Source organism: Trichechus manatus, unplaced genomic scaffold (genome assembly GCF_000243295.1).
Source record: "Trichechus manatus latirostris isolate Lorelei unplaced genomic scaffold, TriManLat1.0 scaffold00020, whole genome shotgun sequence".
Lineage (NCBI taxonomy): Eukaryota > Metazoa > Chordata > Mammalia > Sirenia > Trichechidae > Trichechus > Trichechus manatus.
This window is the reverse complement of record NW_004443956.1, coordinates 12521226-12545933: the sequence shown is the minus strand read 5'-3', so window position 1 is coordinate 12545933 and position 24708 is coordinate 12521226. Positions and strand designations below refer to the sequence as shown.

At 57.0% G+C, this 24708-nt stretch overlaps 3 protein-coding genes across 3 annotated transcripts; 2 read left to right on the top strand and 1 right to left on the bottom strand.

Moving 5' to 3' along the window:
- The first annotated feature begins 978 nt into the window (after positions 1-978).
- Positions 979-3043, top strand: TMUB1 (transmembrane and ubiquitin like domain containing 1). Its single transcript, XM_023727911.1, has 2 exons — positions 979-1944; positions 2234-3043. Exons 1-2 carry the CDS (start codon positions 1559-1561, stop codon positions 2583-2585), a joined length of 738 nt encoding a protein of 245 aa, XP_023583679.1. The 5' UTR covers positions 979-1558; the 3' UTR covers positions 2586-3043.
- A 271-nt stretch (positions 3044-3314) lies between these two features.
- FASTK (Fas activated serine/threonine kinase) lies at positions 3315-7818 on the top strand. Its single transcript, XM_004372741.1, has 10 exons — positions 3315-3508; positions 4260-4682; positions 5353-5532; positions 5688-5827; positions 6342-6555; positions 6656-6815; positions 7036-7127; positions 7211-7346; positions 7422-7536; positions 7613-7818. The coding sequence occupies exons 1-10, from the start codon at positions 3427-3429 to the stop codon at positions 7718-7720; spliced, it is 1650 nt and encodes a 549-aa protein (XP_004372798.1). The 5' UTR covers positions 3315-3426; the 3' UTR covers positions 7721-7818.
- Positions 7819-7958: 140 nt separating this feature from the next.
- On the bottom strand, positions 7959-23910 carry SLC4A2 (solute carrier family 4 member 2). The gene is made up of 22 exons (XM_023727944.1): positions 23857-23910; positions 21959-22124; positions 21571-21812; positions 21376-21494; positions 19332-19564; positions 19094-19236; positions 17429-17609; positions 13475-13610; positions 13206-13371; positions 12964-13078; positions 12684-12868; positions 12340-12565; positions 12004-12219; positions 11774-11922; positions 11075-11269; positions 10201-10455; positions 9998-10087; positions 9668-9834; positions 8976-9229; positions 8717-8886; positions 8269-8442; positions 7959-8153 (listed from the first exon to the last, which is right to left on the bottom strand). Exons 1-22 carry the CDS (start codon positions 23905-23907, stop codon positions 8073-8075), a joined length of 3714 nt encoding a protein of 1237 aa, XP_023583712.1. The 5' UTR covers positions 23908-23910; the 3' UTR covers positions 7959-8072.
- Between the last annotated feature and the right edge of the window lie 798 nt (positions 23911-24708).

Sequence of the window (24708 nt, the reverse complement as noted above, 5' to 3'; positions counted from 1 at the left end):
TTATTTAGTAAAACATCTCATTTCTCCCTTACAACTGCCTGATGAGGTGTGTTTTAGGAATGAAGAAACTTAGGTACAAGGACGTTAAGTAACCCTTCCAAGGTTATATAGTTGACACACAAGATAAGCGTTCTGCATTTCTGACGGTTCCAAAGTCCATGCTTCTTCTACAGTACTACAGGGGCAAGGTAACAGAGAATGGCCAGGCTAGGGGACTGGTATCCTCAGTCAGTCTGGTGGGGCAGCCCATGGGTACTGGGCTCTGGGCCAAAGAGTCAGTTTAGGGGTCCGGGGTGCCTTCTGGCGTCCAGTCTGGCAAAGAAGTAGGCCAGAGTAGGGGCCAGCAGAGCTCTAGGGTCCAAACTCCTCAGAACTTTCATCACTGCGTCTTAAACAGGGGCGTTCTGACGTGCTCCAGCTGACGTTAGTTTCTGAAGTGACACATGCCCCGGTTGCCGGTGAGGGAGGAGTAGATCTAGCTACGGCGCAAGCCTCTGGGGACTAACGCAACCGCGCAACCCCAAAGCCGGCCCCGCTCCGGCACCTTAGCCACCTACGGGCACCGGGGCAGCCTGCCAAGCCCGCCAAGAGGTGCGCGGAGGAGGCGGGGGTGCGCCGAACGCGGACTACAGCTCCCACAATGCCCCCGGCCGCCCGGGAAGGGGGGCGCCTGCAGGTGCCTGTGGCCTCGGCGCCTGCGCCCGGAAGTGCCCACGGGTCCGACATGGAGCTGGCGGGGCTGGGCGGTGAGTACCGCGCGGGCCCGCTCCCGCCCCGCCCCGCCCGGGATCGCTGTCCCCTCCGCGGCTCGGGGGCGGGAAGATGGGAGGTTGATGGAGGAGCCGCGGGTGGGAGGGTGAGGTGTCGCATTCCCCAGGCAGGGTCTGGGGTCTGGCGGCAGCCTGGGTTTGGAGAAGCTTCTAGGGGAGGCGCGGAGTCGGTTCGCTGCCGGGTGGAGTGGGAGTGGGTCCGGAGGGGGCAGAGTGGGGTGGAGGGTGGCAAAACCCGGAGACTTGCCAAAGGGCGGAGTTTGACGTTTGATGTGGGGGAAGTCTTAGGAAGCAGGTGGGGTTTGGCTAAATGGCAACGGGGCGCGCATAGAGGCCTTTTTCCCCCCTTGAAGAAACTTCAGCGACGGAGGAATGGATAAGCTTTGGGGTGAAGTAGAGGGCGGAGTAGATAAGCTGTGAAGTGAAGTTTGCTACGAGTTGAGTTTAGGGGAGGAGTTACTTAGAAGATCAGGGACTTTACCTTGGGATGGGGTTTGAGTGAATTAGGGAGCTGGTTAAAGACCTAGAACTCGGGTTATCTAAAGTTATGATTTTCGATTTGGTGATGGGAAGGGGCACCTTGTGGAGTGTGGGGCGACTGGGAGTCCAAACAGTCTGCGCCCTGGGATGTGGCTTGGGTACAGGGAGCAGAGGAATTAGGGCTATGGGAGAGTTGGAGTGGGTTCAGGAGACTGTTGAAGTTCAGAGGGCTCTTGGCCAGAGAGCCAGCCTCTCATGGATTCTTTGTGCCTCTTCAGCTCGGTAGTGCAGCTGGCAAGGTGGGTGCCATGGCCCTGATTGAAGGGGTGGGTGATGAGGTGACCATCCTTTTTGCGGTGCTTGCCTGCCTCCTGGTGCTGGCCCTTGCCTGGGTCTCAACACACACCGCTGAGAGGGCCGACCCACTGCCCCAGCCATCAGGGACCCCAACTTCAGCACAGCCCAGCAAAGCCATGGCAGCTACTGATAGCATCAGAGGGGCGGCCCCCGGAACTGAGGCCCCCAGCCTGAGACACAGAGGTCAAGCTGCACAGCCAGAGCCTAGCATGGGGCTCCCAGCAACACCGCCACCAGACTCCCCACAGGAGCCCCTTGTGCTTCGGCTGAAATTCCTCAATGATTCAGAGCAGGTGGCCAGAGCCTGGCCCCAGGACACCATTGGCTCCTTGAAAAGGTAAGCTGGGCCATAGTGGTATGAGGATCGGAGCGAAATGCTAAAGAATGTGGTGGGAGTGATCACAGACCCGGGTGGGTCACCAGAGACTTCCCCTTCATCTTACAATGACGGAAATGAGGTCCCTAAATTACATGCTGGTCCAGTCCTTTTCCCGATAGCAGACTGCCCTGATGAGGCCAGACCTGGTGGTGGGGTCTAGGGCAGAGGGGAGGGGCGGGTTTTGCTCTAGGGCAGGGACCGGGATTGGCTGAGGCCTGCTCTCTTACCCAGGGCCCTCTCTCCTCAGGACCCAGTTTCCTGGCCGGGAACAGCAGGTGCGACTCATCTACCAAGGGCAACTTCTAGGAGACGATTCCCAGACCCTGGGCAGCCTTCACCTCCCTCCCAGCTGCGTTCTCCACTGCCACGTGTCCACACGAGTCGGTCCCCCACATCCCCCTTGCCCACCGGGGTCAGAGCCAGGCCCCTCCGGGCTGGAAATAGGCAGCCTACTGCTGCCCCTGCTACTACTGATGCTGCTACTGCTCTGGTACTGCCAGATCCAGTACCGGCCCTTCTTTCCCCTGACCGCCACACTGGGCCTAGCCGGGTTCACCCTGCTGCTCAGTCTCCTGGCCTTTGCCATGTACCGCCCGTAGTGCCTCCACGGGCACTTGGCAGTGCTGCCAACCCCTCTGGACCTTGCTCCCCACGACGAAGTGGGAGCTGCTGTCTGCCCAGGCCTGCCTCTCCGGCCTGCCTCTTCCCTCTGTCCTGGAGCACAGACCCGCGCCGCCGAGGACTCCGGGGGCCGCTGGAAGCCCTTCCCTGTGACCTCCATGGCACTGGACCCCCTCCTGGAGTTGCTGGCCCTCAGCCCCCACTGACAGTGGGCTCCTCAGGGTCAGGCAGCTGCTGTCGCTGCCTAGGCCCTGGGCAGAGTCGGGCAACCCCACTGGGCCCATCTTAGTGCTCTGCCTGAGGACCTAGCCACCTCTAGCCCCTAATACTCCTTGGGCTGACCTGGGGACCCAAGGACTGGGAGTCTTGTGGAGGGGAGTGGGAGAAGCAAATGGTTGTTCTCTGGAACGCGTGCAGATTAAAAAACTGAAGTTTTTACTTTCGCTGTGCCTGGGTGTGTGGGGCCCATGGCTATGGGGCTGGGGGTCAGGGAACCCTTGTCTACTGGAAGGAAAGGGAGTGAAGGACACAGAGTGGGCCCCGACACGGTTCCACCTCTTCCAGGCCGGCAGGTGACTTTCCCTTGCCCTGCCCTTCTTAGCACCTTCGGCGCCTGCCGTCCTGGCCCCGCCCCTCACTCTGGTTCTGCTCCTGCGCCGCGCGCGCAGCTTCCGGGAGCCAGGGGCGGGGCTCGGAGCGCTCGGGTGCGCAGGGCCCGACGGGAGCCACGTCTCTGCGGTTTGAGGACCTAGCTGGGATTGGCGACCGGGGCGGCGGTGCTGGGGCTGCTGGGAAGATGGCGGACTCGGCGGCCCGCCGATGAGGAGGCCGCGGGGGGAGCCCGGCTCCTGGGCCCCGAGACCGACTGAGGGAGCGATCTGCACGGGGCCTGGGGAGCCATGTAGGGTTGGCGCCTGCCAGGGTGGGCCGAGGGAGCGGGGCGGGATTCGAGTTTGCAACGGTGACGGCGGTATCCCGAGGCCCGGGTGGGTTTGGGGACTCTGACATCTCCCACTCCGCGCCACTGCAAAGCTGGGCAGTCGGGCTCCACAGGCGCCCTGCCAGGTGGGCGCTGCATTCTCATTTCATAGGTAAGGAGACAGGCAGAGAGACGAAGTCACTTGTCCAAGGTTACACAGCTGGTAAGTGGGAGCGCCTAGCATGGAACCCAGGACCGTCCGACTGCAAAGCCCGCGCGTTCCACCCTCTGTGCCGCCGCCACCTCCGTCGGGAGGGCGTGTCGACGGGCTGACCAGGGCTCCAGACTGGGCGCGACCACCAACCCGATTTGTGACTTCGGGCGTAACCCTTTTGTCTCTCTGGGCCGTGGTCTCTTCATCTGTGAAATCGGGGAGATAGTGCCAGCCCTGCTTACCTCATATGCTTGTAAGGAGGAGCAGAGGAGATGACGCACGTGAAAGTGCTTTGTAAATGGCACTGTTTTGAGAACAGTACGCTGTGTCGCTGTGTCGAAGGAGTAAGAGGGGCGGGGTAGGGAAAACTAAGAGCAGTCAACACAGAAGGGTGACCAGGAGTCTGGGTCTGGGCGTCTCTGGCTCCAGGCCCCTCTGGATGGGGAGTGAGGTAAGGAGTAGATAGGTTTTTCCTCCCTTTGGAGAAAACCTCACCCCCTTTTCTGGGCCGCCCCTCAGGGTCTCCATCACCCAACTCCATGCTTCGAGTCCTGCTTTCTGCCCAGGCCTCCTCTGCTCGGCTGTCTGGCCTGCTGCTGCTCCCACCAGTACAGCCCTGCTGTCTGGGGCCCAGCAAATGGGGGGACCGGCCCTCTGGAGGAGGTCCCCATATGGGTCCTGTGCAGGGACTGCAGCGGCTTTTGGAACAGGCGAGGAGCCCTGGGGAGCTACTGCGCTGGCTGGGCCAGAACCCCACCAAGGTGCGAGCCCACCATTACCCTGTGGCCCTTCGTCGTCTGGGCCAGCTCTTGGGGTCTCAGCCACGGCCCCCTCCTGTGGAGCAGGTCACACTGCAGGACTTGAGTCAGCTCATCATCCGAAACTGCCCCTCCTTTGACATTCACACCATCCATGTGTGTCTGCACCTTGCAGTCTTACTTGGTGAGGAGAGGCTTGAGGAGGATGTCTTGGGTGGGTGGGTGAGGGTGGTGTTAATGGAAAAGTAGAGGAGAACAGTAGAGGACCCAAGATTAAGACAGAATCTACCTTTTAGGCTTTTTGCCCAGGAATGGCAAATAACTCTGGCACACTGGCTGCTGCTTCCTCTCCTATCCACATGGACCTTAGGAGTCAAACAGCATTATATCCAGCTTAGGGGGCACCACCCAGATTCCCTTTAATGTAGTGCTCCAGAAGCCTCTAAAAGTTGTCATAATTGGCATGAGATGAGAACTTGTTTACTCTTTTTGTATAAAACCTTCAACGACAGGCAGTTCTAACACTTTACATTCCTGTGGTGTTTTACATCCCTCCGGGAGCCCTGGTGGCACAGTGGTTAAGAGTTCAGGCTGCTAACCAAAAGGTCGGCGGTTCGAATCCACCAGCTGCTCCTCAGAAACCCTATGGGGCAGTTCTACCCTGTCCTGTAGGGTCGCTGAGTCAGAATCGACTTGATGGCAACAGGTTTGGTTTGTTTGGTTTAGCATTTTCCACTTACACTATAGCAAACCTTCCCGATCAGGAAGTGGAGATGAGAAAGGGAAATCCACTAACTAAACCCCAGAACAAAGCAGACCCTTATCCGTACGACTGCCTCCTCTGACCCTCTCAGGCTTTCCGTCAGATGGGCCCTTGGTGAGTGCCCTGGAGCAGGAGCGAAGGTTCCGCCTCCCCCCGAAGCCACCTCCCCCTCTGCAGCCCGTCTTTCGTGGTGGGCAGAGGTTGGAAGCTGCTCTGAGCTGCCCCCATTTCCTGCGGCATCCTCGGCAGCATCTGATCCGCAGCCTGGCAGGTGCTGGACGGGGGAGTTAAAGGCAGGTGGGATGGGGAGGTGGGGGGTGAGGGCTGAGGAGGCGGAGACAGTGATGGTGTTGTCTGGGCTGAGTTAGAACATAGCTGACTGGAGGTCTGGCCTGAGAGTCCAGCGTGATAGGCTGTTCTTCGCAGAGGCAAGGCCAGAGGAACTAACTCCTCACGTAATGGTGCTCCTGGCCCAGCACCTGGCCCGGCACCGGTTGCGGGAGCCCCAGCTTCTGGAAGCCATTGCCCACTTCCTGGTGGTCCAGGAAGCCCAGCTCAACAGCAAGGTGGGATTACCTCCCACCCTTTTCTGCTCCTCTCATTGTGGTCATCCTCAGCCACTGTCAGGCCAGCCCTGCCCACCCCTGTCCAGCCTTATTGCCCCTTTTTCCTGCAGCCAACTTACCCCACTAGGCTGCTCTGCTTAATGCCCTGGGGCTTCCACCTTTGCTCACACCCTTTCCTTGGCCTGTCCAACTTAGCATAAGCACCAGAGGTGCTCAGTGCTTTGTAGTTTTTCAAAGCACTCAACACCATCTTGGCTTCACTGATTGCACTCCTTCCTTGAAGTCATCAGGGTCAGCCCCCACAGTGATATCTCCCTCTGTTTGATGATTAATCACATGGGACTCAAAAAACTGTTTATACGTTTTAACTTCTAGTGTGTTATGTTGGGGGCAGAGGGATAGGGTCTGCCTTCACAGCTACATTATAAGCTTGAGGGCCAAAGCTCCCTAAATTTCAGTTTATAAAAAACAGTGGGTAACTGCAGCTGTATCACATACTGCTTTTCCTCAACAGGTGGTACAGAAGTTGGTCCTGCCCTTTGGGCGGCTGAACTACTTGCCTCTGGAACAGCAGTTTATGCCCTGTCTTGAGAGGATCCTGGCTCGGGAAGCAGGGGTGGCACCCTTGGCCACTGTCAACATCTTGATGTCACTGTGCCAGCTGCGGTGCCTACCCTTCAGAGCCCTGCACTTTGTCTTCTCACCGGGTTTCATCAACCACATCAGTGGTATGCAGACAGGGTGGCTGGCTGGCCCAAGGGCTGTGGTGAGGAGAGCAGGGGGAAACGGGTCTGCAGCCCAGCATGCCCAGGCCCTGCTTTCCCCTAGGCACACCTCATGCTCTGATTGTGCGTCGCTACCTCTCCCTGCTCGACACAGCTGTGGAGCTGGAGCTCCCAGGATACCGGGGTCCCCGCCTCCCCCGGAGGCAGCAAGTGCCCATCTTCCCCCAGCCGCTCATCACCGACCGTGCCCGCTGCAAGTACAGGTGGATGGGGCAGCTGGGGGCAAGGGGAGGGAAACAGCCCTGAAGCCAAGAGTAGCAAAACCGAAGGGACCATGAACTGTCCTGGCTGCCTTACAAAAGGCAGTCACAAAAAGACAGGCCTGAGGCAGCGAAGGGATTTGCACAAATCACAGAGCTAGACCAAGACAGAGCTCGGGGGAGAGCCCTGGGCCTTCCCACGATCAGTGTCCCTTCCCCTCAGTCACAAGGACATAGTAGCCGAGGGGCTGCGCCAGCTGCTGGGGGAGGAGAAGTACCGCCAGGACCTGACTGTGCCTCCAGGCTACTGCACAGGTGAGCACAGGTGGGCAGGCAGCAGGCCTGGGGAATAGACGGGACCCTGGCTAAGGGTCGGTGGCCCCTCTCACCCTCTGCAGACTTCCTGCTGTGTGTAAGCAGTAACGGTGCTGTGCTTCCTGTGAGGACCCAGGACCCCTTCTTACCATACCCACCAAGGTCCTGTCCTCAAGGCCAGGCTGCCTGGAACCCTACTACCCAAGACCCTACCCAAAGGTAAGGGAAGCAGGGTGGAAGGGCCTCCTGCCCTCAGAGACTTGTGCCCTTGACTCTGGCCCGCTCCCCCTCCAGGGTGGTGCTGATGCTGCGGGAGCGCTGGCATTTCTGCCGAGATGGCAGGGTGCTGCTGGGCTCGCGGGCCCTGAGGGAACGGCACCTTGGCCTGATGGGCTACCAGCTCCTGCCGGTGAGAGACGCTGCTGCCCTGCCCTTTGTCCTCCCAGCCCCTGAGGCCTTGCTGGTAACCCTGCCTCTCTCCACAGCTGCCCTTTGAGGAACTGGAGTCACAGAGAGGCCTGCCCCAGCTGAAGAGCTACCTGAGGCAGAAGCTCCAGGCCTTGGGCCTCCGCTGGGGGCCTGAAGGGGGGTGAGGGGAAGCACAGTGGGTTAAGATGGCCCCCCCATGGGGGGCAGACAGTTTGCACTTTGGCTCCCATTTTGGTTCTCATTAAAGGCCCTTTCCTTCCCCACAGCTTGTCTGGTTTCTGGGATGGGGAGGTGGCTGGGTTCCCCATCTCTTTTCCATTCATGGCCCCCCCCCCCCACCATACAGAGACAAAAGGCCAGGGATAGGTGGGGGCCGAAGCACTTTACTGCAGGGGTGGGGGCTTTAAATTATTCACTTAAATAAAAATGAGGAGGGAGGGGGTGGCAAGACCCATCCCCCTCAGCCCCTGGTCCCTCTGTCCATCAGTCCCTCAGGCTGGTCCCTCCAGCCAGCAGCTAAACAGGCATGGGCATCTCGTTGTACTCATCCACACCCTCCCGCTCGTCAAACACCGGCTCCGCCTCATTCGCATCCAGCTGTTGGGGAGGAGAGTGGATTTCAGGAAGCTGTGTCCCTGGTCAGGACCATTTCTGAGGACCATGGGAGGGAGGGGACAAGTGGGTGGGAGGGAGAAAGGGAAGATGTCCTTACACATTTCATCTCTCGCTCGGTGAAGATGCGGGTCAGCACCACCATGCGGAGCGGCACCGTGAGGATGAGGATGAAGGGGAAGGCCAGGGAGGCAGCTGTGGACATGACAGCCCAGAGCAGGGCCAGGCAGAGCAGCTGCAGGGCTGTGAACAGGTGCATCCGGAGGGTCCGAACCTGGTGACAGGAGGGTGGAATGGAGACTGATGAGTTCAGGCTTCCCCAGGAGCCTCTGGCCACAGTCCCTGGAGATGGCATCCAGGCCCTGACACAGCGGAGGACTCAGACGGAGGTGGGGAAGGAGGCACCTTCTGGGTGCTTACCAGAGCCCAGGCTGCACCGCATGGACAGCAAACGATGGCTGACTGACGTGGGGAGATGGGGCTGGAGAGTGACCCGAGCAGACCAGGATGGGCAGAGGCCCAGGGGCCCCTTCCAAGAGGGGTCTCACCTTCTTGACATAGGTGACATCTGGGTGGTGTTTGGGTGGCATGAGCAGCAGGTGCAGCCGCTCATAGAACTGGATCCCATTAAGGGAGGTAACTCCCATGTACAGGAAAATTCCAAAGAGCACAGCCAGTGGTATCTGTCTAAGCAGATCCCCAATAACAATGGAGAGGCCTAGGGGAGGAAGGAGGAGAAGCAGTGGGTCCAGGGTTCCCCTCCTGCCAGAGCCTCCACTAGGAAGGGTGGGCAAGAGACAAACATACCCACAAGCAGGGCGACCAGCAGCCCCGTCACCCGCTGCTCCTTAACCTCCTGAATCTTGGGCTTGTCCCCAGGCGCCACAGCCTTGCTCATGACAGTGAGTGCGTTGGCATGTGTGACAGAGCGGACCGTGGCAGCAGCCAACCAGGGCAGGCCAAAGAGGGCGCAGATGCCGCCCATGGCCACAATGAGCAGCAGGTCCAGGTGGAAGCCGGAGCCCTTCTGCAGCATGCGCTCCTTCTTGGAGATGATCAGCCTGGGGGGCGAGAGGGCTCCTGCACCACGACCAGCCATGGCAGCTGGCTTGGCCCACCACCTCGTCTTCCCAGAGCTCCAGCAAATCACCTCCTGCCTGTTTGGGGACCTGGTGATCCCTGTTCATGCTCAGTTCCCTGGGCCAGCATAATCACCCCCTCAGATCACACAGTCCCACCAGGCATTGCCAGGCCGGCCTCCCGGCCTCCCCTCTGGCCCCTCAACGGCACTCACTCACACTTACACATGCTGGGAAACTTTCTACACCATCTACAAAACCAACTCCAGCAGCCAGCCTGGACTCAAGGCCCTCTGAGGCGCATGGGCTCCTCAAGCAATGCAGCTTGGGTTCCCAGGCTGGGTCCCACAGCCTCACACACCCGGTCATTCCTGCCCTGTCTGCACAGCCCACCCTGGCCCCTCCAGTAGGGCCACTCACGTGGTGATCTGAGTCTCCATGAAGATGAGGATGAAGACCAGGATGGCAGGCAGCAGGCTCGCAACCATCATCCACACAGGGAAGGGGCTCGTCTCTCCCAGGGGGTTGATGACCCAGCCCCGTTTTTCTGGGGCTGTCACTGAGAACCCACTGGGCACACTCAGCTTCTGCAGGGCAGAAGACAGGATGGGGGAGGGGCAGGGTGCACGCCGAGGGCACGCCGTGAAAGGCTGTGTCCACCTAGTTTCACAAGAGGCTCCCGGCTTGGGGAAGGCAGTGGAAGCAGCCCAGTACCAGGCAGTACCTTCCCGCTATGCGGTTACACCTTACCTGTGTGTAGGTGTCCTCAATACTGTAGTCCACAAGCACCATGATGAGGATTGCAATGGGCACCCCGAAGTCCCCGATCACCCGCCGGATCTGAGGGCAAGAACTGTGCTCAGAGGCCTCCTGCCCCAGTGCAGCCCTGCCCCTTCCTCTGTCACCCCTTCCTACCCTCACTCCCACTCCCTCCAGCCTTCAAACCCACACACCCGGCCAGGGAAGAACCGGCTGTTCTTGAATTTGCGAAGGAAGAAGGCGATGAAGAAGGTGCCAGCCATGAGCACCAGTGACAGCAGAGCCGTGTTGGGCTGGCCCCGGGGCCTCCCCTGGCCAGACTGCCCAGCTGAGCTCCCGTTGCCCGGCCTCAGCGTTGCTTCTGGCCCAGCCCATGTCTTATTCTCGCCACTGTCAGCCTCTGAGCTGTTGGAGACGGAGCAGCCGTGGAGTGGGTGCTCCTGGAAGACCTGGGGAGAGGAGGGCCACTGTCAGAGACCATGGCATGGCTCAGCTGTGTGCCAAGAGTCGGGGCAGGGGGCCGGGTGCAGCAGGGGCAGGCAGGCCACAGAGCAGATGTGGCACAGGGCAATGTGGGCTTCACAAGGCTGGCAGGGGAGGAGCTGGGGGATGGCCTGCTTCAGGAAGGCAGCAGGGCAGTGTGGCTCCAGCTGGACCCCAAAGAAAGGAAGACACCCAGCACAGGGGACTGGGGGTGCAGGTGTCCATGTAAGCCCATCAAACAGATGTGGATCTGATGTGCCCAGCTGTGACCATGGCTGCCACCCCAGGCCTTTCCCTCTGGGCACTTCTGTAGTGTCTCGCATTTAACACAAGAAATGTGTTTGTTACCCATGTTATTAAAAGATTGACCTGAAGCCCCAGTGTGTGTGCTGAAGACAGGGAGGTGGTGGGGGGCAGGAGGAAGAACAGGCCCTGACTTTGTGAGATCCATGGTTCTCCAGCCCCAGGGGAGCTCTGCGCCAGGTGGCCTTAAATCCAGAAGCAAGGACCGAGAAGAAGGACAGGACTCCAGCTGGCTCCCTCTCCTCCTAAAGCCCTGCCCAGTTCTCGGCAGGGCCCGCCCACCTTAATCAGTTTGTAGAAGGTCTCGTAGATGAAGATGAGAGAGATGAGGAAGGCAAAGATCTCCTGGGTGAAACGGGAGACAAAGCGCACCAGGAAGCTGCCCTCCAGGGCCACCATGAGCAGGGCCAGAAGCACCAGCCAGAAGCCAATCCACACGCGGCCCACCAGGTACTCCAGGTTGTTGCTGCTACAGAACTGGGGTGCAGGGGGGTCCAGTCAGGCCCAGAGCTACGTGGTGGGAAGGGGCTGGGGGGTCCAGTCAGGCCCATAGTATGGAGGGGGTGGATAACTGGGCTGGGGGGTCTAGTCAGGCCTATAGTATGGGGTGAGGGGATGAGGTAACTAGGGTGGGGGGGTCCAGTCAGGCCTAGAGCTATGCGGTGGGAAAGGGGTGTGGGGTCCAGTCAGGCGCAGAGCTATGGGGTGGGAAGGGGCTGGGGGTCCAGTCAGGCCCAGAGTATGGGGGGGTGAATAACTGGGGTTGGTGGTCCAGTCAGGCCCAGAGTATGGGGGGCTGGGTAACTGGGTGGGGGGAGTCCAGTCAGGCCTGGAGTATGGGGCGGAGGATGGGATAACTGGCGGGGGGGTCTAGTCAGGCCAAGAGCTATGGGATGGTCAGGGGAGAATGCCTAGGATGCAGGGTCTAGGGAAAAGGAGGGGCAGCCCAGAGCAGCCTCTGGACACCGTCTGGACCCTTACGGAAAAGAAGGCCTCCTCAAAGACCAGCAGCGGCCCCGAGAAGCCAATCACCAGCAGCGGCTGGGCCCCCAGCAGGCAGAAGATCACACCCTGGAGCGCCGTGGACATGATCAGCTCTGACACCCCAATCAGGTCTTGCGTCTTCTCTCCTGGGGGCAGAACCAGACCAGGGTCTGTCAGCCTAAGCCCTGTGTGGCCCACCCTCCCATCCACTCAGAGCCCCTCCCTACCAAGTAGTCCACCAAAGGTGATGGCAGGAGACAGGGCGGCAAAGTAGATGAAGATGACAGCAGCCAGGCACTGGGGGTCGAGTGCGTCTCGGAAGTCACTCAGGTAGTGGGGGTAACGGCGTCGCACATCACGGATCAGGCCCCCAAAGGGCCGGCCTGTCCGCCGAAGGGGATCGTCTTCAGCTGTGCCCGCCGCCTCTACCATCTGCAGGAGCGCTGCAACCCAGGCCTCCATCAGGGCCCCAGCAGAGCCCTCCCCCCGGCCCCCGAGGCAGGGCCCCCCACCCCACCCCCACAGCAGCTCAGCCAGTCCCAGGTCCTGCACCGGCCCCGTACCCTTGTCTTGGGCAGACTTGGGCTCCAGCCCAGCCCCAGGGGGCAACAGTCGGCACTGCTCTTCCCGCTTCTTGAGCATCTGGCGCTGGAAGTGAGCCACAGAGCGCAGCAGCTCCTCGCCCTGCACTTCAGATGGGGGCAGCACCACGCTGCAGTCCAGGAAGGCGTTGATGGCGGTCAGCAGGTCTTCCCGCTCATCTGCCAGGTAGGCTGCCTCGTGGAATTGCTGCCAAAGCCGGGCAAGGGTCAGTGGGGCACAGAGAAGAGGGCAAGGGACCCTGGAGCCCTGAGGCTGGGCAAGGTGTGGGGGGACAGGTGGTGCCTGGGGAGGGGGGCAAGCTGACCTTGTCGGACATGAGGGTGGAGATTGAGCGACCGATCTCGTGGTAGTCCATGTTGGCGCTGCTTGGGCCCAGCAGCAAGAAGAGAAAGCGCACGGGCACGGGCACCTCGAGCACCGCGTCCAGCTCCACCGCCTCCCGCAAACGCACAAAGGCCATAGTGGGCCGGGACAGGAACTCCACGCACCCTAGGGAGGTTGGCATCATGGGCTAGAGCAGGGCAGCAGGCTGGGGGTTCCACATAGCCAGGCCCACCCCTGCCCCTAAGACTTGTCCCACATACCCACAAGTACCACCGTTGCTTCTGCATTCTCGGGGATCTTCTCCAGCAGTTTCAGCTCGTGCTTGGACTTGGAGCGAGTGATGCCGGCAGGTGGGGCTGGAGGGAGCAGCTCACGCTGTGGAAGAGGAGAGCAGAGCTCAGCCCAGCCAGGGCCTGTCCTCCTGCACACCTCCTTGGCCAGCTTGCAGTCCTGCAGCTAGCCTGTGGTGACCAGGCCAGGCAGAGCTGTGTCTTTCCCTCACCTCTCGCTCCACCTCCAGCCGAGTCTCAGGAACACCTCCAATGAGAGGCTCAGTGACATGGGGGTCGCTTTCCACCCCCTGGCCATGGTGATGACCCAGCAGGGAGCCCAGGGAGCCAGCTGAGATGTTGCGGGGGAAGGAGAAGTCCTTCTCATCACTTGGGTGGCTGGTGGGGCAGAGGGCAGTGAGGTTAAGAAGGGCAAAGGGCTGGAGGCTGGGCACAGGCTTAGGGAGAGGATGAAGAGGATGCTCCCTGGGCAGGGCCTCACCTGTGTTTCAGCAGCAGGGCCCGCAGCACGTTGGCTCTATCCTCGGCCTTGATCTGGTCAGAGATGACCATCTGCTCCACCACCTGGTGGGCTATGCCAGGCAGTGTCTGCTGGTCCAGGTCCAAGAGCACAGCCCCTGAAATAAGGACAGCATGGAGGAGCCATGGTCCCCAGATCCAGAAACCAGGGCAGGACAGGAAGCAGCCAGGTAAGCATGGTCCAGGGGGCTCTGATCCTGTTCTGCTGCCAACACCCGAGTCACATCACCTCTCTGGCTTCAGTTTCTCCCTAAGCCCATCCACCCCACAGAAATATTGTAAACTCAATTATCAGAGAGGTCACGAGGCCAACATCCTCCAGAGATCCCTTCAGCAGGGACTCCCCAGGCAACCCACCCCAGCTAAACTGCTCTTCACTCTTAAAGCTCTTCCTCTCAGCCACACAATGCCTCTCTCAGACGTCCACTCTAGGGTCTACTTCTGTCCTCTGGAATAAGACAAGGCTGGTCTGTGGCCTTGTCCACACGGTAGCTATTGAGCCATATGAAGAGATCCCCTCTCTACCCGAGGCTTCTCGACCACCCTCTTCAGTTCCCCAAGCCTAACAGCTGCTCACTGGGCAGCTTCTAGACCTCCTTCCACCTGGTCACTGCTCCAGGACTGCCATTTCATAGAGAAATAAAATCCCTTAAAAGTTACCAGGGTAGTCAATTCTCAAATTCATATGGAATTATAAGGGGCCCCAAATAGCCAAAACAATCTTGAAAAAGAAAAGTAGGAGGATCACACTTCCCAATTTCAAAACGTACTATAAAGCTGCAGTAATCAACAGTCTGGTACTGGTATAAAGACAGACACAGAGATCAATGGAATAGAATTGAGAGTTCAGAAACAAACCCATAGACCTATGGTCAACTGATTTTCAACAAGGGTACTAAATCCATTCAATAAGGAATGAATAGTCTCTCCAATAAATGGAGCTGGGACAACCGAAGAGCCAAATGCAAAAGAATGAAGTTGGATCCAGACTTCACACCATACACAAAAATTAACTCAAAACAGATCAAGGACCGAAATTTAAAAACTAAAACTATAAAACTCTTAGAAGAAAACATAGGCTAATGTTTTGGGACCTAGTTTTTGACCATGGGTTCTTAGGTATGACACCTGCGAGGTGTGGAATCACCTTGCAGAAGGCTATTTGGCCTTGGTTCTCAGTTCTTTCTAGCTGCACCAACACCTGAGGCTAATGAGTAGGGGGTGATCAAACCAAGAGGGACCACCTGGGAGCCAAAGGCTGGCGAAGCTTCCCAAGGCATGAGGTAATCCATCATGGCCACGTGGGGAGGCTGATAAAAGCCCTGAACACGGAGGCTCCGATGGAGCTTTCTGATTGGTGACCATGCACAGGAGAGGGTAGCATGTCCCTCTTTGGGACATGGAAGCTCCATGCTGTGACCCCTCCCAGACCTCACCCTATTTGTCTCTTCATTTGTATCCTTTTTTGTTACAGTAAAGCTGTTTTTGCAGGTATGGTGTCACCTCTGAGCTCTGTGAGTCAGTCCAATGAATTATTGGACCCAAAGGAGCAAGCGGAGCCAGCTGGTCTGAAGTAGAGGGAGTCATGTGGGCTCCCAGGCTTGCAGCTGGCACCCTGAGGGGGTACAGGAAACCCCCAAATTTGGGGTTGGCTGGTATGAAGTAGAGAAGTCATGTGGCACTGGTTTGCAGCCAGTACCTGCTGACCTAGCCCTGAGTGATTAGGGATGAGAGAGAAGGGCTGCGTGGGCAGCTGGGGTCTGAACTGAACAGGGAAGAGAAGCTGAGATTTCCGTACGACACAGGTGAAGTATGGAGCGGGATTTGTTATCCACCACACAATTTGGCATCAGAAGAGGGTGATCTTAGTCTCCCTGTACTGGTTTTCATAACACCAAAAGCACGAGCAACAAAAGGCAAAACACAAAAAGGGCTTCATCAAAATTAAGAATTGTTGTTCATCAAAGGACTTAACCAAGAAAGCGAAGAGACAACCTATAGAATGGGAGAAAATGTTTGTAACCATATATCTGATAACAGTTTAATATCCCGAATATATAAAGAGCTTAAACAACTCAACATCAAAAAGACAAACCACCCAATTAAAAAATGGGCAAGGCACTCGAGTAGACATTTCTCCTTGAAGATATACAAATGGCCAACACGCACATGAAAAGATGCTCAACTTTATTAGCTAGTGCTTGTTGTTGTTAGTTGCTGTCGAGTCAGTTTTGACTCATGGTGACCCCATGTGTGCAGAATAAACTGTTCCATAGGGTGTGACCTTTTTGAAGCAGATCGCCAGGCCTGTCTTCCAAGCTCATCCGGGTGGGTTTGAACTGCCAACCTTGTGGCTAGTAGTTGAGCGCTTAACCATTTGGGAAATGCAAATCAAAACCACAATGAGATACTACTCCACTTCCACTAGGATAGCGATTAATGGAAAAAAGAAAAATAACAAGTGTTGGCGAGGATGTGGAGAAACTGGAACCCTCATGCATTGCCAGTGGGAATGTAAAATGGTGCAGCCACTGCTGAAAACAGTATGGCAGTTGCCCAAACAGTTACGCGTACAATTAACATATGACCCAGCAATTCCACTTCTATGTATATACCCAAAAGAATTTCAAGCAGGAGCTCCAACAGATGGATGTACACGTGTTCACTGCAGCATTTTTCCAACAGCCAAAAGGTAGAAACAACTTAAGTGTCCATCAACAGATGAACGGATAAACAAAACATGGGATAGACACACAAAGAAATATTACTCAGTCATAGGGAGAAATGAAGTTCTGATAACATGCTATGACATGGATGAATCTTAAAACTGTCGTGCTGGGTGAAATAAGTTAGTCACAAATGGACAGATATTGTACGATCCCACTTATATGAAATGTCCAGAATAGGCAAGCGTATAGAGTACAAAGTTTATTAGTGGTTACCAGGGTTGGGAGGGAGGAGAAAATGGGGAGTCATTGCTTAAGGGGTACTGGGTTCCTGTTTGGGGTGATGAAAAGCTTTTAGAAATAGTGATGACTGTTGCACAGCACAGTAAATGGGATTAATGTCACTGAATTGTGCACTTAAGAGTGGATGAAACAGCCATTTTTTTGTGAATTGTATTTTATCATCATAAAAAAAGAAAAAAAGTTACCAGGGCATTTACTGACAAGGTCAAGTTTCAGGAACGCAGAACCAAAGAACACAGAAATCCAGCAGCCCCAGAACAGAGAAGAGATCACAAAGCCTAGTGATAAAGCATTCGCACTTAACCTCTAGACAAGCCCTCAAGCCTCGCTCAGAGCCTATTTACTCTTAGTTTGGAAACAGTTCTAACAGGAGGTTTCCCAGCCCTCATCTGCTTAGAAACAGGCCTTCTGACAGCCACAGGGAGTAAGTGAGAACCCAGTGGGAAGCAGGAAACAAGCGAACAGCAGAAACACCAGATGCAAGGGCTCAAAAGCTCTGCAGTCTGTGGCCATTTCGTAAAGTTTAAACAGCCCTACACAGGTTAGACCACGTTCTCCAGAGTCTCTCTAAGATAGCCATGAGGCCCGCCAAGCCTTTCAGAATGCTCTCCATCAAAACTGTTTAAAAATGTTAGCACCCAAAACACATCAGCTTCAGTTATCCGAAAATCTCCCTAAGAAGCTGCCTGCTCAAAGTGCTAGATAAAAGACACTCGTGTGAATCCTGCTCTGAAACACCCAACACCAGACCCTAACAGGCAGGCTGAGTGCCTCATGGAGATGAGACGCTCCCTCCTGGCCACTGGTGACATTATGCACCATGTTGCACTATCCAAAGTTGGGGGATATTCGGCCATTTGGTCCTTAGAGAACGGGGCCTAGGAGAAGGCAACATTCTGGGGTGAGGATTGGCAGGGGGTGAGGAGGGTGGTGCACAGGGCAGTTACCATGGGCCAGGGTCCGGCGGAGCTCCAGGAGACTTCGGAAGGACAGGGAGGCCACATGGGGCTTCCCCCAGCGCTCCGTCTCCTCCTCTACATCTTCCTCAAATTTGATCCAGCGAGCCGTCTCCCGCCACTGAGGCTCTTGGTTTTTGTCCAACAGCAATTCATTCAGCTCCACAAATACCTTAGGGTGAGATGAGAAGGCATCTCAGGATGTAGAGCCAGAGGGGTTGCCAGGGATTGGTCCCTGAGAGAGTGGCAGGACCTGGGTATGACCCTGTATAGCACAGTGGATAGTGCACAGGCTCAGAAGTTTAAGAGATCGGGGACACTGGGCAAGTCACTAACCAATCTGAGACTCATTTTCCCTCATCTGTAAAATGGGGATAATAATACCCACCTCAAAGGGCTGTTATGAGGATTAAAAGCATGGTGCACAGCTCATACTGAGTGCGTGATAAGTGGTCACTGTATCTATATCATTATGTTGTTGTCTGGTGCCGCTGAGTCAATTCCGACTCACAGCAACCCTACGTGACAGAACAGAACTGCCCCATAGGGTTTTCTAGGCTGTAATCTTTACTGGGGCAGATTGCCAGGTCTTTTTTCCCACAGAGCAGCTGTGGGTTTGAACCACTGAGCTTCTGGTTAGCAAGCAAGCACTTAACCATTGTACCACCAGGGTTCCTTATATAAGGATAAAAAAAAAAAACAAAACACCAAACCCATTGCCGTTGAGTTGATTTTGACTCATAGCGACCCTACAGGGAGCAGAACTGCCCCACAGGGTTTCCAAGGAGTGGCTGGTGGATTCAAACTACCGATCTTTTGGTTAGCAGCCATAGCTAATAACCACTGCACCACCAGAGCTCCTACAGGAGTACAGAAGTATATAAATACGTATATATATTTACATATGCACATTGGGATTTTGTCTGATTCCATTTATAAGCATTTAAGAACTAGAAAAATGAATTGAAAATAACAGCAGAGTAGTTATCTCCTAGGGACACTGACTGGAAAGAGGCATGAAGAAACTTTCCCAGTGATTGAAATGTTCTATGTCTTAACCTAGGTAGTAGTCATCCATGTGTTTGCAGGTGTGAAACCTCACTGAGCTGTGCACTTAGCATGAATGCACTTCATTCTGTCTGTTACACCTCAATAAAAAGGTTAAGAAAGTACAATGAAGGGGCCAGGGCTCAAGACCAGAGGCCTAGAGTCAAACATAGGTATGTCACTGAGTAACTAAGTGACCTTGGCCAAGTCACTGCACCTGGTTTATGGTGGACACCCCCTGTACTGCCATCTTCACAGGCTGTTGGGAGGATCAAACAAGAGCACCGAGGTGACTGGACTTTGAAAAACGAAGTACGGTGCCACACAGAGCCACCACAAGCCCATATGGGCCTTTGTTCAAATCAGAAAAAGGCACCTCCTCTTCCTCAAACACCTCACTGCCCTCTGCCAGATAATGACCATGATACACAAATAACAATGTCAATGCTGTGAGTGGTGTCTTCTTAGATGTTGCGCTCTTGTGCAGCATACAACCATAAGTGGCAACTCCACGCATGAGATCGTTGCTTGTCTGAGAGGCAGGCAGAGGGCACTCAGGGAAAAGATGGGTAAGAAGATAATGGAAGCGCCCAAAGCAGAGAACAGTACCTCGTGGGGCTTGTGGGGGGTTCGGGGCCGGGCCCGAGGTATAGGGCCAGCTTCTCGCCCTTCCCGGCTGCCCGGCACAGACCCTTTGGCATTCTTTCGCACCAAGTGCCGCCTCACACCAGGAACATCCTCGAACCGATGACCTGCGGGGGAGGAAAGGGGTCTGGGTTGGGGCCTCCCCTTTTCTCTTACTCCTTTCCCCACCAGCACTGGGCTTGGCCCAGACCCCAGCACTCACTCTTCATGAGGTCTAGGTCAGCCGTGGCCAGTGTCTGGGCCTCGCTCTCATCTGTAGGGACACGGGGCAGCAGTGCTTGCTCAGCCCCAGTCATGCTCCCAATGCGTCTCCTCTCTTGAAGGTTGTAGCTGCGATGTCCAGGCTGGGCTTTGGTCAGGGGGCGTCCTGAGGCACCCCCGTCGTCACCCCCTGCTGTGCCGCTGGCCACTGACACCACCTCCTCCACTGGGGCTCTGGACAGACAAAGCAGCCATCAGCCAGAGAAAGCCAGCCTCCTCTCCACAACCAGGACCCACGCAGGGGAACCGGAAATGGGACCACTCAGACCCTAACCCCTCCTGGTTCCCACTCTCGGGCACTGTGCATGTGGAAACAGACTGCCAGGATTTAGCCCGACTCTACTCTTCACTGGCTGTGCAACCCTGAGCAATGACTTAAGGTATCTCTGAACATAAATGTCTCACAGAAAAATGGAGCAAAGCCCAGCCTCATGTGGTGCTCGGAGAGGTGAGGTTCTGGCAAGTACCCAGTGCAGAGCCCAGCTCATCACAGGTGTTCCTCAGTGTTAGTCCCCTTGGCCCTCCCCTGCTCCTTCCTGCCCAGGCACACCCTAGCCAGTGGACTAAGAGGTCCGCAGGGTCCCACATCTCTAATTAAATGGAATAAAGGGTGCTGAATTGGGCCTTTGTAACCGCAGACAGCTTCCCTCCTGGTAGTAAGAATGTTATTAACTCCTGTCCCTTACAAATGATATCTTCTACTCCTTTTTTCCCAACTAGAATGCCTTCTCTTTCTTGCTGCCACCCCCAGGGCATACCAGTCTCTACCATATCACTTCTAAATCTCTCTCCCCAGCATCTTAAAAAAAAAAACAAAACAAAACCACTCATTCCGTAGAGTCAGTTCTGACTTATAGTGATCCTATAGGATGGAGTAGAACTGCCCATAGAATTTCTAAGACTATGATCTTTACAGAAGCAGATTGCCACATTTTGTTCCCATAGAGCGGCTGGTAGGTTCAAACTGCCAACCTTTCAGTTGGCAGCCAAGTGCTTAACCACTGTACCACCAAGGCTCCTTACCCGGCATCTAAAGCCTTCCCGGTTTCTAAGCCCAAGTCCCCCTCCCGTGACCCCCCCACTGCCAGGCTTCCTCTGAGCACACTCACCCTCTGTGTCCTTGTTCCACTGTGCCAGCTCAATAAATCTGACTCACTTTTCAAATGCCGTACTTTTTCTGAAGCCCCCCAGCCCCCAGGCTCTGGCCCACAGTTACAGCCCCCCACCATGAGCCCAGGTCCACTGCACACCACGTCTCCCAGCAGGCCTGTGCACTCCCTGGAGGCTGGTGGCATGTCTTTCACTTCCCCGAAGTCCTTCCCACTGCCTGGCACTCAGAAAACAACAGATACGGGATAGGGCTGACTTTGAGACCTAGTTCAAAGTGATTTCCTCCAGGAAGCCTTCTCTGGTTAACAACCCCACACTCCAATCAGCACTGGTGCTGACACTGCTTGAATCAGGTCATCCGACACAATAACCTGTTCTAGTGCCATTTCACGTGGCTACGTTTGGTTTCCAACTAGAGTGGACTGGCGACTCCCCAAGAACAAGCAGCGGGTCTCCTGCTCCTCTCAAACCCTTGGGGCCCCAGAGGGTGCTTGGAGGTCACCCAGTCCAATCCCTGATCCAATGCTGGATGCTGCTCTATCTGAGCCCCAGTGAGTGTGAGGCTCATGGGGAGGGGGAGAAGGAGCCTCTGTTCCATGCCAGGCTGAACACTCAGAACTTCCATTCACACCACCCCCTTTCATCCTTACTACCACCCTGTGAGAAAATTCTACTGTTCTTGGTTTACAGATGAGAAAACTAGGGCTCTGAGGGGTTAAGTTACTTGCACAAACAACCAGCGTGAGGCAGCACTGGGATTTGCACCCCAGTCTGGTGACTGTAAGGCTTGTGCTTTTTCCCACATCCCCACGCTGACCTTGGCATACGAGGGCTCTGCTTGGGGACACCTGCTGACTGAAAGGGGGCATGCTTACCCAGTCTGGGCCCCTTTGGTAGCCCGGGGAGCTACCTCCTGGTGGGTCAGCGGTGGAGGGGGAGAGGGACTGGTCCTTTCTGCCTTCCGGTCGGCACTATCATCCTCCTGGAGGAAGAACTAGAGCGAGGACCGAACGTGAGCAGGCCAGGCCAGGCCAGGGACCCAGTCCCCAGGGGCCTTTGTCCCCACTCACCTGCACCGAAGAGGGTGTGGAGGCAGGGGATGGCTGGGTAAGTGCCCTGGCCCCCTCAGCCTCACTGGCCTCATCCTCATCTTCCTCACCCTCCTCAATGGTGGGGGTTTCCCCAGTGGGGGAGGCTCCAGGGCGCCTGCGAGGTTTCCGTCCTGGGCCCTGGGGTGTCTTGCGGCGGCGGGCATCCGGAGGCAGGTGCGTAGACAGTGGGTGATGAATGTGGTGGGAGGACTGGCGGTGGTCTGCAGGGAAGAGGGGGGCTTGGCTGCAGGCAGGCACAGCTTCCCTCCCCCTGCCATCCTGGCCTGTAGCCCCAGCCCCTCCCACCAGGATCCTAGCCCTTCCTTGCTGGGTAGTCAAGACTGAGCCCCCCTGCAGTCCCTCTCACACTCGAAGTCTTCTTCCCCGTAGCTGCGGCCTGGCTCCTCTCCTCCTCGAGACCCAGCCTCCTGTAGGATTTCCTCAAACCGCTCCACACCCAGGGTGCGGTGAAGTTCATCTTCCTCCTGTTCGGGGAACCCAGCTGTCCCAGGGCTCAGGCTCTCTGGCTCTGGCTGTGAGAAAGAAGGGGTAGACAGAACACAGGGACTCACCACCAGTCACACCCCCAAGGCCCACACTGCTCTGTGCTGGGGGTCCAGTACCCCCAGGAGGCTCTATGCAGGTGTGAAGGACCTGCCGTGGAAGTCCTGCATGCCCCAGCCCCGTTGCAGCCTGGATGGAGTGTGAGTGAACTGGGCGACTACCACAGCGGATGAGAAATAAACTCCCTTTGGCTAAGAGGACAGCTGCTGAGCCCAAAAAGTAACTTTTAGAGGCGGGTCAGCAGAGCTAACTGACCTGGACTTGCCTGAGTCAAAACTGAAACCCAGCTCTTCCTGGGGTGGTGGGAACGTCTACACTTCACCTTGCTAGTGCAGCCAGTGCTCACCGCTTCACCACAGAAGGAACCCGGGCCAGCGAGCTCACGCTGGCCCCTCAGCCCGCTCCCTCGCCCCACCCCTCCCCCGCCCCACTCCCCCACCTGAGTCATCCTGCGGGAGCTGAGCAGCGGCCAGCAGCGGCTGGGCAGCGACTGCAGTGGTGGCAGAGGCGGCAGCAGCAGGAGCAGCAGCAGCAGCGCTTGGGAAAGCTCAGCCTAGCTAGCGGCCTGCTGCCTAGCCCCCGCAGCGTTGGTCCAGCCCCCCACCCACCCCCTCCTGGTCTCGGCTCCAGGCACCGCCAAATATTTGCTCAAGAACTTCTGAACGTGAAGGGCATCAGGATCTCCAAGGGCGGGGGTATGGAGCCCCCTCCGTGGTGGTGCCAGCTGCTAGAGCCAGGAAGAGCAAGGGGACGAGGCCAGGAAGAAGGGCGGGTCTTGGGGAGACACCAAGGTGGGGTCACGAGCAGCTGGGGGTGGCAGGGATACTGGATACAACAAAAAGAGAGGTTCAGGGGCTTGCTTCTGCCCTCTTTAGGGAGGGCTCCTGCCCAGCCCATCTCCGCAGCTCTAACTGGCCTCTCCAAGCGCTCAGCCCCTTTTTCCCCAGAAACAGTCCTGCGGGAGCTAGGAAGGAGCAAGGGGGCGGGGATTGAGTGCAAGAGCTAGCCCCGGGGCAGGGAAGGGGGGTCACGAACCCCTCCGCACCTGAGGCCGCAAGAGGAAGTCCATGGCCGGCAGGGGTGAACCTGGGAAGGAGGGGGAGGGGACCTGTCCGTGCCCCTTCCCAATCACGTGCCATGCCGGGCCAAAGTGACCAATAACAGGGCTGACTGTGGCACCCGGGGTTAATCATTAGACTCCCGGGTAAAGTCGGGAGGGGGCCAAGTGAGGCGGTAGCCACTTGGGGGCCGGGAAGGGCGGGCCCAGGTGGCACGTGGGGCGGGGGTGGGGCCGGCAGCTAAGAGTGCTCAGGGCGGACTTGAGAAAGCAGTCTCTAAGGCCAGTCATGGGGGGGGGGGGTCTCCGGGTTAGGGACCCAGGATCCCCAGAGTACCTCTCTCGCTGAGGCTAAACACAGACCCACGGGAAAAACAGCAATTCCCTCCCCCAGGACTGGAAGTCTCCCGACCCCTACTGCCATTCATGCGGGGCCAGGGTGTGATGGCAGCACCCTTTCTCCCCCCAGTCAATGCCTGGCTCCCCCCGGTCCCCGATCCGCCCCCCATACGTGCGCACCACATGAGCCACTGGCCCTCGCCTGGGCCTAGTCCCTGAGTACTTGAGGCAGGAGGGGCTTGGGGCCACCAGGTGGGAAGGCTAAGGTCCTGTGAGGCCCCGGAGGGCGGGCAGGTGATACTCACAGTGCGGAAAGAATCTGCGCCCGAGGCGGGGCGCCGGGGGGCGCTGCTCATGGCCAAATCTTAGCCCTTTTCACTGTCGCTGCGGCTTTCAGGGCAACAGGGCGGCGGCATAACCTGGGCGGGAGAGAACCAGTCACCATGGAGAGGGGCCAGGCCTGAGGGCACCCAGCCCTGCGAAGGCCAGGTGGAGGAGGCTTCACCAGCGACCACACAGGTCTTGTTGCTGGGTCAGGACCTTCTAGACTATGAAGGGCCTTGGAGTGGCCCTTAGAGGGGGTAAAAGCAAAGAAAAGAGTTGTTTATAGGAAGAAAAGAGAAGAACCAAGAGAGGGATGGGAGAAGGAGAGGTCTGAGGGGAAGAAGGCCCACAAAGGGCCCAGAGACCACAAACAGAGTGAGGAGGAGGGACAGAGGTGGGAGAGGGTGCAAAAAAAACTGGGGCGGCAAGGAGTCAAGGTCCAGCACTGGAAGGACAGCAACAGAGCCCAGGCAGGGAGGGATAAGGAGCAGGGAAAGAAACCCAAGGAAAGGCCAGAACAGGAACCATGGCTGAGGTTGGGCACTGGGGGTGGTGGAGAGAGAGACACATGCACTCGTGCAGCAGAGAGGTGGTGACGGGAGGGCTGCCGCCCAGACAGAAAGGAGAGGGAGAGAGCCAAGGAACTGGAGAAAGAGGGCTGCCTGGAGCACCAGGCTCAGGGGGCAGAACCACCCTGCCCCGTGCCCTCTCCCCGGGCTCTGTGCAGGGGACAGAAGTGGGGTCTAAGGGGGAGGGGTAGGAGCATAACTAAACTCACTCAGTGGGAGGGAGGAAGGGACAGACAAAGGGCACAGGTTGGGCAGAGCTTTATA

What these genes read in the sequence shown, in the direction of transcription:
- TMUB1 (XM_023727911.1), top strand. Translation starts at nt 1,559, where the DNA reads ATGGCCCTGATTGAAGGGGTGGGTGATGAGGTGACCATCCTTTTTGCG. An exon ending in ACCATTGGCTCCTTGAAAAG is followed by an intron (nt 1,945 to 2,233) that starts GTAAGCTGGGCC and finishes CTCTCTCCTCAG; the next exon opens with GACCCAGTTTCCTGGCCGGG.
- FASTK (XM_004372741.1), top strand. Translation starts at nt 3,427, where the DNA reads ATGAGGAGGCCGCGGGGGGAGCCCGGCTCCTGGGCCCCGAGACCGACT. An exon ending in CACGGGGCCTGGGGAGCCAT is followed by an intron (nt 3,509 to 4,259) that starts GTAGGGTTGGCG and finishes GCCGCCCCTCAG; the next exon opens with GGTCTCCATCACCCAACTCC. An exon ending in ACCCAAGACCCTACCCAAAG is followed by an intron (nt 7,347 to 7,421) that starts GTAAGGGAAGCA and finishes CTCCCCCTCCAG; the next exon opens with GGTGGTGCTGATGCTGCGGG.
- SLC4A2 (XM_023727944.1), bottom strand. Translation starts at nt 23,907, where the DNA reads ATGAGCAGCGCCCCCCGGCGCCCCGCCTCGGGCGCAGATTCTTTCCGC. An exon ending in GCCCTGCTGCTGAAACACAG is followed by an intron (nt 13,372 to 13,474) that starts GTGAGGCCCTGC and finishes CTGCCCCACCAG; the next exon opens with CCACCCAAGTGATGAGAAGG. An exon ending in CCGAGCGAGAGATGAAATGT is followed by an intron (nt 8,154 to 8,268) that starts GTAAGGACATCT and finishes CCTCCCCAACAG; the next exon opens with CTGGATGCGAATGAGGCGGA.